Source organism: Neolamprologus brichardi, chromosome 9 (genome assembly GCF_056152115.1).
Source record: "Neolamprologus brichardi isolate AB-2024 chromosome 9, ASM5615211v1, whole genome shotgun sequence".
NCBI classification, from domain to species: Eukaryota; Metazoa; Chordata; class Actinopteri; order Cichliformes; family Cichlidae; genus Neolamprologus; species Neolamprologus brichardi.
This window is the reverse complement of record NC_142112.1, coordinates 1,095,662-1,112,867: the sequence shown is the minus strand read 5'-3', so window position 1 is coordinate 1,112,867 and position 17,206 is coordinate 1,095,662. Positions and strand designations below refer to the sequence as shown.

At 42.2% G+C, this 17,206-nt stretch overlaps 1 protein-coding gene across 1 annotated transcript in view; it reads left to right on the top strand.

Annotated features, from left to right (window-relative positions):
* LOC102798425 (protein NLRC3-like) overlaps positions 1–16,957 on the top strand; it is a 28,960-nt gene extending 12,003 nt beyond the window's left edge. Inside the window, exons 4-10 of the mRNA XM_087845783.1 lie at positions 627–705; positions 2,789–2,990; positions 3,142–4,960; positions 10,136–10,309; positions 10,587–10,760; positions 13,958–14,004; positions 14,153–16,957. Of these exons, the coding sequence (XP_087701909.1) occupies positions 627–705; positions 2,789–2,990; positions 3,142–4,960; positions 10,136–10,309; positions 10,587–10,760; positions 13,958–14,004; positions 14,153–14,709 (3,052 nt within the window). The 3' untranslated portion in view covers positions 14,710–16,957. The remainder of the gene's footprint in view (positions 1–626; positions 706–2,788; positions 2,991–3,141; positions 4,961–10,135; positions 10,310–10,586; positions 10,761–13,957; positions 14,005–14,152) is intronic.
* Positions 16,958–17,206: the final 249 nt, after the last annotated feature.

Below are 17,206 nucleotides of genomic sequence, written 5' to 3'. Positions count from 1 at the left end.
TTACAATATTAAGACTTAAAAAGTAGACTGACCACATTTGACCTATATCTTTTTTTAAGTCTCTACACAGCTCAGATTTACTGTTTTATTAACACGTAAATGTCTGATATTTCTGTCAGAAGTTACCCGACTGGTGAGCATTACTATTGTGCATCCATGCCTATTATATTGTAATCTCAAAAGGAGCCAAGCTAAAAATACAGAACCTACCCTTACCTGGTCCTTATAAGTCATGTATACTTGAAAATGATGTGTTTCCATGGGCTTCACAATTCACCTAAACATGAAATATCAGTGTGTGACCTTATGGTACTCATAAGTCACATAAACCTGACAGTGTCCTCACAAGTAGCAGTAAATTCAGGTTTGACCAAAATTTAGCCCCAGCCAAAATCTCAACAGATGGGCGTGTTCCTGGAAGCATGGGTCAAACTTTTTGTGATTCCCATGCCTCTAGGACCTTCGGAAAGGCACGTTCCCATTTGTCACATTTTTGTCATACGTACTGATATATCACGAAAACACGTATGTGTGTGTGCGCGTGTGTGTGTGTGTGTGCGTGTGTGTGTGTGTGTGTGTGTGTGTGTGTGTGTGTGTGCGTGTGTGTGTCCATGGTTCCTCCACAGAGTGGACCAGCAGAGCTCAGAGGTTCCCAGTGGTCAGTCTGCCCAGCAGCATCAAACACAGCTGGACTCCATATTTATGGTCTGTACATGTACAACAACTACTTTATTATTATTAATAATACATTTATTTATAGGTCCCTTTCAGAACACCAAGGACTCTGTGGACTAAATGTCCAAAAGAAACAAACTTTGACTGCTGGCACGTCTCTGTGCACAGAAAATCTGCATTGCACACAAAAAAAATCCACCTGAATTGAAATTAAAGTAAATAGGTTAACAATTCAGTTTTGCAGTGTTAGTCAGTGACTGGCTGCTCCCGTATGGGATCAGAACGATGCCACCTTATCCCATAGTCCAGCCAATGATCTGATTCACATTCGTATATACGCAGCTAATCAACGTCGCTGACAGGCTATGACAGCGTCCTTATGTGCCGACACCGGTGTTTTAGCAAAGCGGCTGACGTGGAGTGAAGCCACGTTAATGACAACGTGAACAACCTTTGGAGTTGGTTTGGTTGTTTGGTTTTCTTCCTGAATAATATTGTTGTTTATATTTACTGCGGGAAGAAACGGTAAAAACAGCGTTTCATAAGGAATGCGCTCTCCACCTGTGAGCAAAGATGAAACCAAAACACCCCACCCTTTCCTATTGGTCGAAAAAAGTACCATGCCGACCAATCAAAACATGATATGGCAACATGGCATTTAGTTGTTTAGGGAGGGGGAAGTTTTAGGAGTGACGGCGTGTTTGAGATGTGAGAGATTTATGACGTTTAGCACAAATCTTGTGTAGTTAGTGTGTAGTTAGTGTGTAGTTAGTGAGTAGTTAGTGTGTAGTTAGTGTGCAGTTAGTGTGCAGTTAGTGTGTAGTGTAGTCAATAGTGTTGTTGTGTGTGTCAGAACAATGAGGCGACTGCTGAGTGTTACAGGTGTTACAGCAGTGATACATCTGCTGCTGTCAGGCCTGCAGGTATCAGGCTGTTGTTCTCCTTCATCTCATAGTGGACACAAATTATTTTTTGGAGTGGCACAAATAATTTGTGTGGCATCAGATTTGATGCAGAACAGCTGATTGTTCTGTAAATAGTTTGAAATGTTTATTTAAAAAACACCTTGGCTGCATTTTTAGGTAAACAGCTGCAAAAATCTTTGTTTTACCTTTTTGAAGAAGTAACTATATAATTAATTACCCAGCACTGGTCATTATTTACTGCATTTTGCATCCAGAGTTACAGACTCTCTCCCAGACCACAGACTCATAATACAAGTCAGAGCTTAATAATAAATAAAAAAATAAATAAAGTTGTGTTTTCAAAATTGGAGTTCAAGTTATTTTTACTTCCAATAGTGTTAACATGCTACACAGGTCATGAACAAGGTTGTTTTTAATTTTCATTGTAAGTGGGCTAAAGCACAGTTAATTAAAAGTAGTCTAACATAAATGCTGTAATTTGATTACTTTAATAAACATGTAACCTGGATGGATTCGATGCTGGCGTGACCACAGTGCACACGTCTGCTGTTGCTCACAGTGGTCCAAGGGACGCTCAGGGAGTTTGTGTGTTCAGACACATGAAACATTAGAGGCAACATTGATCACAGGGAAACATTTTAAACATCGAGGCTTTAAACAGAAACCAAAGTGAAACAGTTTGTAGTTGAGATCAGTGAGAATGAAGCTGAATAACTGTTTCTTCAATAACTTTGAGCAATAAATGACAAATATGATGGAAATTAGGAGCATTAACACTTACTAATGATGTGAGTTGACACTCGGCTATATTGAGACGACCACATTAGGTGGTCCTCAACTGTAATGGAAACCAGTGGATCCAGTCCAGTCGTGGCGACCTGTTGTGAGTCGATCTGAGCAGCTACTAATGGAAACGGAGCCATAGATGTGTTTGTGCTTAATAACAATGAATCACAGGATTTTTACATTACTGTTAAAATCTCATGTTGTTTGTTAAAGTGTTGTTAAAGATGGTGACAGATGTAGCCTTAGGCCCCTCCTCCATTCAGAGATGGTCTTTCCCTTTTCACATAAATGGCCTCCTTGACTCCGCCCTCAAACCAGCGTTCACATTTCCTCAGGACCTTCTTGATGTTGTGTAGACTGAAGTTCAGAGTGGTGGGTCATTCATAAATATTCTGTTCCAGCTGCTGGAGGACATCATCATCACTTTTGTGAAGAACGAGCTGAAGAAGATCCAGAAGGCTCTGAATCCAAATAAGCCCCAGTGCTTGGAGTTTCAGAGGGAGGATGATGAGCAGAGGAGCAGCAGAGAGGCCTTTGTGAAGATCACAGTGGACTTCCTGAGGAGAATGAAGCAGGAGGAGCTGGCTGACCGTCTGCAGAGCAGTAAGAGGATTTCTATAAAGATTTAAGCTGCTGGATAAATGAGACACTCGTGACACCAGTGTGTTCAGTCATTTCTCAGTAGGTCAGAAATTGTCATCAGCATTTTGTAAAATAGGATTGTTAAAGTTGTATTTTTATTATTATTATTCAGAACTTCCAGCTGCTGTTTGTCATCGTAACCTTAAATCTGCTCTGAAGAAGAAGTTCCAGTGTGTGTTTGAGGGCATCGCTAAAGCAGGAAACCCAACCTTTCTGAATCAGATCTACACAGAGCTCTACATCACAGAGGGAGGGACTGCAGAGGTCAATGATGAACATGAGGTCAGACAGATTGAAACAGCATCCAGGAAACCAGACAGACCAGAAACAACAATCAGACAAGAAGACATCTTTAAAGCCTCACCTGGAAGAGATGAACCAATCAGAACAGTGCTGACAAAGGGAGTGGCTGGCATTGGGAAAACAGTCCTAACACAGAAATACACCCTGGACTGGGCTGAAGACAAAGCCAACCAGGACATCCAGTTCATGTTTCCATTCACTTTCAGAGAGCTGAATGTGCTGAAAGAGGAAAAGTTCAGCTTGGTGGGACTTGTTCATCACTTCTTTACTGAAACCAAAGAAGCAGGAATCTGCAGCTTTGAAGATTTCCAGGTTGTGTTCATCTTTGATGGTCTGGATGAGTGTCGACTTCCTCTGGACTTCCACAAAACTACAATCCTAACTGACCCTAGAAAGTCCACCTCAGTGGATGTTCTGCTGATAAACCTCATCAGGGGGAAACTGCTTCCCTCTGCTCGCCTCTGGATAACCACACGACCTGCAGCAGCCAATCAGATCCCTCCTGACTGTGTTGGCATGGTGACAGAGGTCAGAGGGTTCACTGACCCACAGAAGGAGGAGTACTTCAGGAAGAGATTCAGCAATGAGATGAAGGCCAGCAGGATCATCTCCCACATCAAGACATCACGAAGCCTCCACATCATGTGCCACATCCCAGTCTTCTGCTGGATCACTGCTACAGTTCTGGAAGATGTGCTGGAAACCAGAGAGGGAGGACAGCTGCCCAAGACCCTGACTGAGATGTACATCCACTTCCTGGTGGTTCAGGCCAAAGTGAAGAAGGTCAAGTATGATGGAGGAGCTGAGACAGATTCACACTGGAGTCCAAAGAGCAGGAAGATGATGGAGTCTCTGGGAAAACTGGCTTTTGATCAGCTGCAGAAAGGAAACCTGATCTTCTATGAATCAGACCTGACAGAGTGTGGCATCGATATCAGAGCAGCCTCGGTGTACTCAGGAGTGTTCACACAGATCTTTAAAGAGGAGAGAGGACTGTACCAGGACAAGGTGTTCTGCTTCATCCATCTGAGTGTTCAGGAGTTTCTGGCTGCTCTTCATGTCCATCTGACCTTCATCAACTCTGGACTCAATCTGCTGGAACAACAACAAACAAGAGGCTCTTGGTGGCCTTTCCAGTTTATGCTGTGGTTTAAACCATTTCCAGAGAAAATAAATCTTTACCAGAGTGCTGTGAATAAGGCCTTACAGAGTCCAAATGGCCACCTTGACTTGTTCCTCCGCTTCCTCCTGGGTCTTTCAATGGAGACCAGTCAGACTCTCCTTCAAGGTCTGCTGTCAAAGAGAGGAAGTAGCTCACTGACCAATCAGGAAACAGTCCAGTACATCAAGGAGAAGCTCAGTGAGAATCTGTCTGCAGAGAAAAGCATCAATCTGATCCACTGTCTGAATGAACTGAATGATCGTTCTCTAGTGGAGGAGATCCAACAGTCCCTGAGATCAGGACGTCTCTCCACAGATGAACTGTCTCCTGCTCAGTGGTCAGCTCTGGTCTTCATCTTACTGTCATCAGAAGAAGATCTGGATGTGTTTGACCTGAAGAAATACTCTGCTTCAGAGGAGGCTCTTCTGAGGCTGCTGCCAGTGGTCAAAGCCTCCAACAAAGCTCTGTGAGTAAATCTGTGATCATGTTTATTTTTAAAATGTTGATTAAAAGTGGTCATAGATTTCTTCCATGACAGATCCATGTCCTAAAACTATGAGCCTACGTAGTTGTATAGTATAAAAGAAAAAAGGAGAACTTTTGACCACAATATTGTAACTTGAATGAACTTTTGATACAGCCTTCAAACACTTAAGGAGCTTAAAATGTTTTGATCTATGAACCCACATTAAACACTCTAGTTAAACTCTAAAAACAGAACATTAAAATCTGTATGTCTGCAAATGTATGTGCATTGATGTGATCATGCGTGGAGATCTGAGGTTGGTTGGTAGGATGGACCCATGTGCAGAATCACATGTGTGCTAATATTTCCTTGTTTGGATTTTTGAGAATTTGGTTCTTTTGTCGTTCCTTTCGGTATGTAGCCTTGGGCTGGTTCACCTGAATCAGGGGTGTGGTGTGTTGATTGTTATTTATTGATATATATTATTTCTATTCTAGAATTTATTAAAATATTAACATTTTAGTAATTTGGGGTATTTTTTTGTTTATTATTAACAGGAACACAGTTGAAAGTAACTGCATTTTTGGGATTGTCTAAATGATTAGTAGGAACTACTTCTTCCACCTGTCACAGTAATGTGTGAAATACAGCTGTAAAAATGCTTCACAGCTGACGTGTGCTCGTTCACTCAGGTGATGATCTTAAGCAAGTCATGTGTGAAGATATTTCAGCTCCACAAAGATGCTAGTTGTGAGAATTGTGGCAGGGGTGAAAACCTCTTCCAACACAAATAAAAGTAAATCTTAACACAGAGTAGTGCTGCAGGCAGGTACTATCCCTGTATAGAGGGAGGAAATATGTAGCTGGCAGTGTTGTATAGCACGGTTGCTAAACTTTGTAAAGTGACTTAAATCCAGGTTCCGGAGTTTTCTGTCTATGTTTAAATGATGGGAATTCACTGCATCTTTAAAACTACAAATCCCATTTGTTCAAATTGTAGAGCATTTAAAGTTGACTATAGACTAGCTTTTTTAAAAATATACAGTGTACTGGGAGTAAAACAGCAGCTGTTGGCTTTAAGCAACAAAAATACAATTCAAAATATTTAATATAGGAAAGAGAGAGAAAATAACACCATCCGTCCATCCATTTTCTTCCGCTTATCCGGGGCCGGGTCGTGGGGGCAGCAGCCCACGCAGAGAAGCCCAGACCTCCCTCTCCCCAGCCACCTCCTCCAGCTTGTCCGGGGGAACACCAAGGCGTTCCCAGGCCAGCCGAGAGATATAATCTCTCCAGCGTGTCCTGGGTCTACCCTGCGGGCTCCTCCCGATGGGACATGCCCAGAACACCTTGCCCTGGAGGCATCCTTGTCAGATGCCCAAACCACCTCATCTGACTCCTTTCAATGGCCTTTCTGGATGGCTGAACTCCTCTCCCTATCTCTAAGGGGAGAAATGGAAGGGAAATGGGCTTCCACCCTTCGGAGGAAGCCCATTTCCGCCGCTTGTATCCATGATCTCGTTCTTTCGGTCACTACCCACAGCTCGCCACCATAGGTGAGGGTAGGGACATAGATCGATGGGTGAATTGAGAGCTTCGCTTTTACGCTCAGCTCTCTCTTCACCACGATGGATCGGTAGAATAGAATAGAATAGAATAGAATAGAATAATCCTTTAATTGTCCCACAAGGGGAAATTTGGTTGTAACAGCAGCCAAAAAGACAAATATACAAACAAACAGTACACAGGACACAGACCAGAAACATACACAATTTTTCTTACATATTTACATTAAGGACAACGGTTACTATAAACAGAGAGAACTGTGCAGTTATTAAATTAAATAAAAAATAATTACAGGTAAGAGGCAAACCAGGTTGTAGTGGTCCGCATCACTGCAGCCACAGCACCAATCCACCCATTGTTCTCCTGCCTCCTTCTCCCATCGCTCGTGAACAAGACCCCGAGATACTTAAACTCCTCCACTTGGGGCAGGAACTTGTCCCTGACCCGGAGTGGGCACTCCACCCTAAGGACCATGGCCTCAGATTTGGAGGTGCTGATCCTCATTCCCACTGCCTCACACTTGGCTGCAAACCGTTCCATCACCCGATGAAGCCAACAGAACCACATCATCTGCGAAAAGCAGAGATGAGATTCTGAGACCCCCCCAGGTGAAAGCCTTCCGCCACTTGGCTACGCCTAGAAATTCTGTCCATAGAAATTATGAACAGAATCAGTGACAAAGGGCAGCCCTGGTGGAGCCCATCACCCACCGGACTTATTACTATCCAACTTATTGCCGGCTATGCCAACCAAGCTCTTGCAATGGTTGTAAAAGGATTGAATGGCCCGTAGCAATGGCCATGAAATGTTTCTCAGTTTTATTATTTTCAGTCACATCTGTTTTTGATTATTAATTGAATATTTTAAAATTCAGGCTTTTTATGTTATACAAAACATCATATTTTCTTATGATGTCTTCTATTGATTCTGAAGGAATAGTTTTCGTCAGTATCGCAGATACCAGCCTGAATTTTTCTTTGTATTGGATCAGAAAGGGCACTGTTCAGCACTGTAGCCAGGCTGACAAAAAGTCAGAGCTCTTTTGAGCCAACCATCCCTTTAACGTTAACTAGTGATGACTTCATGAACTTCTTCACAAATAAAATTTTTATCATTAGAGAAAAAATTACCAATAATCATCCCACAGATGTAATATTATCTACAGCTACTCTTAGTTCCATTGATGTTAAGTTAGACTCTTTTTTTCCAATCGATCTTTCTGAGTTAACTTCAATAATTACTTCCTCCAAACCATCAACGTGTCTTTTAGACCCCATTCCTACAAAACTGCTCAAAGAAGTCCTGCCATTGATTAATTCTTCGATCTTATATATGATCAACCTATCTCTAATGATCGGCTATGTACCACAGGCCTTCAAGGTGGGTGCAGTTAAACCTTTACTCAAAAAGCCATCTCTAGACCCAGCAGTCTTAGCTAATTATAGGCCAATCTCCAACCTTCCTTTCATATCAAAAATCCTTGAAAGAGTAGTTGTCAAACAGCTAACAGATCATCTGCAGAGGAATGGTTTATTTGAAGAGTTTCAGTCAGGTTTCAGAGTTCATCACAGCACAGAAACAGCTTTAGTGAAGGTTACAAATGATCTTCTTATGGCCTCTGACAGTGGACTCATCTCTGTGCTTGTCCTTCTTGACCTTAGTGCAGCATTCGATACTGTTGACCATAATATCCTATTAGAGCGATTAGAACATGCTGTAGGTATTACAGGTATTGCACTGCAGTGGTTTGTATCATATCTATCTAATAGACTCCAATTTGTGCATGTAAATGGAGAGTCCTCTTCACACACTGAGGTTAATTATGGAGTTCCACAGGGTTCAGTGCTAGGACCAATTCTGTTTACATTATACATGCTTCCCCTAGGCAGCATCATTAGAAGACATAGCATACATTTACACTGCTATGCAGATGACACCCAGCTCTATCTGTCCATGAAGCCAGATAACACACACCAATTAGTTAAACTGCAGGAATGTCTTAAAGACATAAAGACTTGGATGGCCACTAACTTTCTGCTTCTTAACTCAGATAAAACTGAGGTCATTGTTCTCGGCGCTGAAAAGCTTAGAAATATGGTATCTAACCAGATTCTTACTCTGGATGGCATTACCTTGGCCTCCAGTAACACTGTGAGGAACCTTGGAGTCATTTTTGACCAGGATATGTCCTTCAACGCACATATTAAACAAATATGTAAGACTGCGTTCTTCCATTTGTGCAACATCTCTAAAATTAGAAATATCCTGTCTCAGAGTGACGCTGAAAAACTAGTTCATGCATTTATTACTTCCAGGCTGGACTACTGCAATTCATTATTATCAGGATGTCCAAAAAACTCACTGAAAAGCCTTCAGTTAATCCAAAATGCTGCAGCAAGAGTACTGACAGGGACTAGAAAGAGAGAGCATATTTCTCCTGTTTTGGCTTCCCTTCATTGGCTTCCTGTTAAATCCAGAATTGAATTCAAAATCCTGCTCCTCACATACAAGGTCTTAAATAATCAGGCCCCATCTTATCTTAATGACCTTGTAGTACCATATCACCCTATTAGAGCACTTCGCTCTCGCTCTGCAGGCCTACTTGTTGTTCCTAGAGTATTTAAAAGTAGAATGGGAGGGAGAGCCTTCAGTTTTCAGGCCCCTCTTCTGTGGAACCAGCTTGCAGTTTGGATTCAGGAGACAGACACTATCTCTACTTTTAAGATTAGGCTTAAAACTTTCCTTTTTGCTAAGGCATATAGTTAGGGCTGGACCAGGTGACCCTGAATCCTCCCTTAGTTATGCTGCAATAGATGGAGGCTGCCGGAGGATTCCCATGATGCATTGAGTTTTTCCTTTCCAGTCACCTTTCTCACTCACTATGTGTTAACAGACCTCTCTGCATTGAATCGTATCTGTTATTAATCTCTGTCTCTCTTCCACAGCATGTCTTTTATCCTGTCTTCCTTCTCTCACCCCAACCGGTCGCAGCAGATGGCCGCCCCTCCCTGAGCCTGGTTCTGCTGGAGGTTTCTTCCTGTTAAAAGGGAGTTTTTCCTTCCCACTGTCGCCAAAGTGCTGCTCATAGGGGGTCATATGATTGTTGGGTTTTTCTCTGTATCTATGAAGCGCCTTGAGGCGACTTTTGTTGTGATTTGGCGCTATATAAATAAAATTGAATTGAATTGAATTGAATTGAATTGAAAGGAAATCAGTGGCATCACACATCACTTACAGCAACTTCAGTACCACTTCATTTTAATAAACTGGGGGGAGGTGCACCAAGATTCAGTATGAGGTAAAGAATTATTTTTAACTGTAAGGTTGGAGAAATCTGTTGTTGGAAATTGGAAGAACAGGTCATCTTAAAAATCACTGCATTGTAGTTTTATTCAGGCCCCTTCAATCTGTGATCGCTGTTGCTTTGCATTGTAAATGCTACTATTACAAAGGTCACATACATATTAGTGTATGTGTGTGTTATTGGGTAATAAACTAAAAGAACAGAATCTACCAGCACCTCACTGATTTCTGCTTAAAAACAACAAAAAAAGCAATAAAGCTCTGCTTTGTTTTGTTGATCTTGTCTCCCTTCCTGCTTGATTTCAGACTGAGTGGTTGTAACCTGTCAGACAGAAGCTGTGAAGCTCTGTCCTCAGTCCTGAGCTCCCAATCCTCCCATCTGACAGAGCTGGATCTGGGTAACAACAACCTGCAGGATCCAGGAGTGAAATTTCTGTCTGCTGGGATGAAGAGTCAATACTGCAAACTGGAAACGCTGAGGTCAGATCAAGCAATATCGATTTTTTTTTCATCCAATTAACGTCATTTAATCAATTTCATTTGGAAAAAATTAACAGTGTTTATGTTTTTGTTTTTTTTTAATGAATCCATTCAAGTCACAGTAAACTGCCACATTTGACTTTTGTAACATGAGGCAATAAGGATTCCAGCATGTCCTGAAACAGAGTTGAAATATTGTAAATGTAGTAGCTCCTCATGGCACCATGAATATACTTTAACACAAGTGTTTCATGTCTTCTTGTCATCATTTTTTCAGACTGGGTGGCTGTAACCTGTCAGACAGAAGCTGTGAAACACTGTCCTCAGTGCTGAGCTCCCAATCCTCCCGTCTGACAGAGCTGGATCTGGGTAACAACAACCTGCAGGATTCAGGACTGAAGCTTCTATTTTCTGCAGTGGAAAGTCCAAAATGTACACTTGGAATTCTCAGGTCAGGATTCAGTCTTTTCTGATGATGATTTAAAACCTGAGTCAGGTCGATAAATGGCTTCCTCATTTGCAACAGACATGATTTGTCAAATCACCTTATATCTAACCCAAAGGTCCTGTGTTTTACTACAAAATCAAAGTAGTAAAACATCTTAATATGTATCTAAGAGAACATATATGTTCAAGTTTCAGCACAAAAATATTAATCAGATTTTTTCCCTGGATCATGTGTGTACCCTCCTGGTTGGAGCTCCAGCAGCCTGTATCAGTGAATGTGACTTTAAATGAAATTGCTGCCCCTGTCAGGAAGAGGTCTGAGCGACAAACAAAACAGCAAATATGAGCACTGCATGTGTATGAGACACACATACAGACCTGAATGAGACACTAACTTTGTCTCTGAGAGATAACTTTTATTATTAAATACACTTCATTTCTCACCTGTGTAGAGAATGTAGAGTTTGACATGCTAATATTACAAAATGCAAAATCACACTGAGTCACAAAGAAATTGTTTTGGAGTATTTATGGTTCAGCTGATGAAATTGTTCAAACAAACCAGTAATTTACACAGAAACAGCACAAGTGAAACTTTTTTGGGGGACTTACCACTAAGCTTGTCCTGGTACACCTGTAGACCCCAGCTTCTATGGACCGTGTGCTTAAGTTCTGTGCTGCTCTGATTTAGTGCCCGTGCTGTCTTTCAGTTCAGCTTTGTTGAGCCTCTGGTAGGATTTTTGAATGTCAGACACTTTTTTTTATATGACCTGTGTAAAAACAAATCAGTAAACACATTAAGCTGAAGTAAGATACACAATTTGAAAAATGGGGCACAAAAAATGTTGCTGCTTTCTGAAAAGTCTGTCTAAGAAGACCCAATGGAGAAAGTGAAGAGAAAAATCAAAGATTAAGAAGAAGAAAATGGCAGAGGCAGTTTCTCTTGGACTGCCTGCAGATGGGGCAAGACTCTAGAAGCAGGGATGATTGGAGAAAATGTAAAGAGGTCATATGATAAACCAGGAGATGAATACTCTGGTATTCTGGGGATAGTGGGAGTGAGAGGGAGAGATGCCAGTAAATGATGAAGGATGAATTTCAGAGAATCAGAGCTAAGAAACCAAAGCAAGTGGGGAACTGAAAACATGTGGACAGACTCATAATTAGGCCAAAGACACATTAAAGGAATTATTACAGGTTTAGAAACAGGGATGGATATGGAGGAGCTTAGCATGAATTTGCATTGAGGAAAAAATAGCAACGAGCATCAAAGGTGAGGAAACAGAACTAAAAGGATGTGCTGGCAGGAATACTGCAGTACTTTAGGAAGAACTACACCAATTCAGAATGTGTGGAGTACAGTTAAGAACATGAATGCAGACAGGAAACAACAGCAGTGTTTGTAAAGTAAATTCAAACTCCTTCATTAAATGCAGCTGGTTGAGTTGAAAACAATGGAGAATGATTCTGTTAAGTTGTTTATTCTCTATAGAAATGGAGCAGAAGGAGTACATGCAGAGCTGGACGTGGGCTGTATATACATGCGTGTATCTGTGTTGTCTGTGAGCAGAGAAAACAAAGCGCTTTTGATTCTCCCACAATGAGTGAAATATGAATGTAGTTTACATAATACCTATTAAACAGTTGAAATAATAATGATGCTGTTAGCTTCAACAACAACTCCTCTCGACACACATTAACTGGCCATGCAATAAACTAATAACCACAAAGGTCCTGACAGGTAATAAACCTGTTATTACTTACAGTGGCTTCATAAACGCACTGATGGAAATGTCCAGTGTATCATAAGCCAGCCAGTCCTGTTGCTGCAATTAACGTCTTCACCAGAAAGTGTCACCATCAGGCTTCAACAGCAGTTTCCAGTATTAATAGTATTAATGAGCTACAGGTAGTATGGATGGGAAAATGCAGAGATGCTGGGCAAACAATTTGATCAAATCCACAGTGGGAATAATTGAAGTGATGACGGCAGATGTGAGAGAATAAAAATGAATCATATTGAAAGGTTAAATCAGGAAAATCCTGGAGAGGAGGATAGCTCTAATGTTCAGTTTGTGATGTTTGAATTCAAAGCAGCTCTTAAATGCATAAAAATGACTTCACCTGGGAAGGATCAGGTGTGCTACATCATGATGAAGCAGTTAGAGGATGCTCTGCTGCTCTTCTATAATAGAATATATCAGGAAGCTGGAAAGAACTGTGAAACCAGGGAAAGACCCCACTAAGACCACAGGTTATAGGCCTACAGCTCTAACATCTCATGTGGGAAAGTCATGGAAAGAATGACAGTGGACAGACTGATGTATGTGACGCAAAGAAGGCAGCTGTTTGCACCTTCTCAGCAGGCGGAGGAACACCATGGACCCAGCAGTCAGAGTCAGAGATAAGGAAAGCTCAGTGCATTAGGAGATGAGGTGTGGTTCGTATTAGCCAACTTAAATGATGGAAATGAAAGAGCTGTTCCTGGTTAATATTCTGTGTTTGCTAACAGTGTTACAGACCCAGGCCTAATCTGTCATCTGTTAACATGTCCAATATCTCCTCATTTATTGGTGGATAATCCACTAACATGTTTTAATGCACAAGTTCATGTGATTTCTGTGTGCTGACAACATCCAGTCTGTTCTGTGTGGAAATAAAATAATGAAACCAGACGAGGTCATTTCTGGAGACGTTGTGGTGGGATTGTTGCTCCTGGTGGACTCGGTCTGTGGCTCGCTGCTGCTGATAAAAAGTTGGAGGTTAACAGGTCGGCTAAAAAAGCTGAAGGGAGATGGCTCATAAACAAGTGACCGCCACTTTATTAGGTCACAGGTGTACTGTACCTGAGACAGTGGCCACTGTGTACCTAATAAAGTGTCAGCCATGTTAAATGTGTTTCCAAGAGGAGAAAACCAGCTGGCAGCAAAGGCAGGGAGGTGTCCTTTCCACCTAAACAGAAGAGGAATATAAAGATAATGAAGGTCACAGTTTGAATCAGTCGTATTTAATTCAATGCAGTGATGAACTGATCTAGGATCAGTCCAATCATCAGCAGTTTGATCCACGTATGGATTGAAGTGTATTTGTGAAAATGTTGGACTGTTCCTTTATCAGTGTGTAACAGTGTGTGTATGAGAGCCATGTAATGTCCATGTGTGCATGCTGACTGTGCTGCTCTGACCCCCCTCCTCCTTTCAGGGTGGAGCCTGCTGGAGTCCGATGGTTGAGACCAGGTCTGAGGAAGTGTAAGTGTGTTTTTAATGGGATTCATGAAAACAAAGCAGCACACATTCAACCATCTTCATCATGTCAGGAGTCATCATCAAAGTGTCAATCAATGAACAGATGATGGATCAATAACTGCAGCTGGATTGTGTTTGTTCTCTCCATCAGATTCCTGTCAACTCACAATCGACACAAACACAGTGAACACAAAGCTCCAACTGTCTGACAACAACAGGAAGGTGACACGTGTGGAGGAGGTTCAGTCATATCCTGATCATCCAGACAGATTTGATGTTTGGCCTCAGCTGCTGTGTAGAAATGGTCTGACTGGTCGCTGTTACTGGGAGGTCGAGTGGAGAGGAGACGTTTATATATCAGTGAGTTACAGAAGCATCAGAAGGAAAGGAGACAGTGACTGTGTGTTTGGATGCAATGATCAGTCCTGGAGTCTGAGCTGCTATGATGATGGTCCTCAGTCTGTCTGGCACAATACGATAGAAACATCCATCTCCTCCTCCTCCTCCTCCTCCCCCTCCTCCTCCTCCTCCTCCTCCTCTGTCTCTAACAGAGCAGCAGTGTATGTGGACTGTCCTGCTGGCACTCTGTCCTTCTACAGAGTCTCCTCTGACACTCTGATCCACCTCCACACCTTCAACACCACATTCACTCAAACTCTTTATCCTGGGTTTAGTTTCTACCCTGGTTCCTCAGTGTCCCTGTGCTGAGTGGGGTGTAAAGAGTGTCTCCTGTTACAGAAACACTCTGACTGTTGAACAGATAGTTCAGTCTGTACATGTCTGTCTCTTTCACTCACAAACACGTTTTCAGATTCATGGATTCAATCAGTTGATGTTTGAAACTCTTCTAAATGATTCCTTGTAAACTTCTTCCTCTTCAGTCACAAACAAACAGGAAGTGATGTCACATGTGTTCCTGTCCACACAGCAGAATGAGTCTATTGCTGACAGTGATGTACAAACAGAGTGAGCATTTCTGAGGCCCAAAATAAACTGAGTAGTTCACTGAATGAACAATGGACTGTGAGCTCAGTTCCTTCATCATTAGTATGGATTATATATGTATATGTATTATATTAGTATCATATATATCAGGTGCTGCTGCTGCTGCTTTCAGTCATTGTGCAAATGTGCTGTTTGTAAGGTTGTAAAGCTGCAGTCAGCTGAGACTGAAGAAGTCACCTGATCAGTGAGCAAACGTTTCTGAAAACGTCCAGATGAACAGAATCAACCTTTTGGGATCAGCCAGCAATGCAGCATCATTGTTGTTCAGGTTCAGAGGTTTGCAGGAATGAACTGATGACCAGAAACAGCTGCAAAGTCCAATAAAATACCAGCTGGAGTTCAGCTGCATTTGAAGAAGTCAAAGAAAAGTAAGGATGGCAAAGGGCGATGTTTTCTTCCAAAGAACTGAAAACATGGTCGACGCCTCATTAGAAGAATAATCTGGACATTTGTGAGGAACTCTAACCAAGAAAGCAACACAAGAAAGCAACGTCAAACAGATCCAACAGACAGTTTCCATGACTGGAAGTGTTGAGTGTAAAAATGCTACATTGCATTATTGCATCCTCTCACCACAGGAGGTGCTGTTGGCACCACTGATTGCTGATCAGCTGTTCTCTGATGATCTGATTGATACTGTGAATAACGGGACTCACTGAACTCTGTGACACAGTGAAGATTACAGAGTTTAACTTCAACATCTGACTGACGTCACACAGACAGAAGGATGAACCAGTGAGGCACAGAACACAGTTACTGGAGATACTGGATCAGCTCCATGTGAACCTCTGATGGAGAAGCTGCTGAGCCAGAGAAACATCAGGACATGACAGGCAGCTGCACTTATCTAACAACATGTAGCAGAGCTGATCTATGTTAGAGGATCTATCACAGCAGCTGAAGCCAAAGTCCAACACTGGATAGCAGCTGAGCCTGTGCTGAGTGTAGTGTTACAGGAAAAGGGCAGAAACACTGACACTGGTAGCTCACAGTGATGCTGACTGGGGCACAGAGCTGAATGATGCAGCATCAGGACACTGTTTCAGTCTGACTGACAGAGAAACCTGTAGCTGTATCTACATGTGAGGCAGAGGCTACACAAGCAGCTTTCTATGTTTCACAGTGACTGAGATCTTCAGTGGGGGTGGACATGCTCCTGTACAGACCTCTGAGGAGAACCAAGGTGCAGTCAAAGAGTCCAGTCTGTCCTCACAGATGTGAACATGTGGTTTCATCAGGTCTGCTGTCAGCTAGCAGGCTCACATCAGAATCACTGTTCCTGAAAAACACAGTCTGTGTGACATCATCAGTCAGCTGATCGTCCCAGATCTGAATGGTTTCTGTCTCTACTGAGGAAGTCAGAGAATATCACTGAGGTGTGGATCAGGTCTGAGTGAGCTGTGGAGGGACAGCTTTAAACAGTCCACAGGTCTCACGTCCTGCTCAGTCTGGTAGCAGATACCTCGTATTGTTCCAGATGTGCTGACATCACCAGCAGCAGCAGCACAGCTGTGTGATACGATGAATCTCAGTTATTGATCCAACACACAGTAAATACAAAGATCAGGATTTATGAGAGTAATCATTATGAGTCTGAACACATGATCACTGAATGTTAGTCTCCACAATAATAAGCTAACACGAGCAAACACAGCTTTCAGCTCTTATTTTGAAACTGGCTTATTTAGAGAGCTGTGATGTGAGCGTGCCTGGCTCTGAGGCACTTGGGTCAGCCTCTGTTGTTTAGAAGTGTTACAGACTGTGAATGACACAGACCTGTCAGTTTCCATGTTTGTCTGTAACACAGCTCAGGGGCTCCATGCTGAACGCATCCATCCAGTGTTATTGATCCAGTACTAATACCAGCATTGGGATCAATACTACAATACACAATCACATGTGTCCATGTGACTGTGCATCACGGTATGACCAGATCCTTCTACTTGGTGATTTTAATATACACGTCTGCTTCCCAGGGAAGCTCCTGGCTAAGGACTTTCTGGAACTGGTGAACTCTTTTAACTTTGTTCAGTCTGTTAAAGGTGCCACTCAAGAACGTGGTCACACACTGGACTTGGTTTTATCACATGGTTTATCTGTCCGTAACGTACTCGTCGAGGATGCGGTGTTCTCTGACCATATGCCTATTTTATGTGATTTGTTCTTTTTAATCCTGTTCTTAAGCGTGCTGCTCGATGTT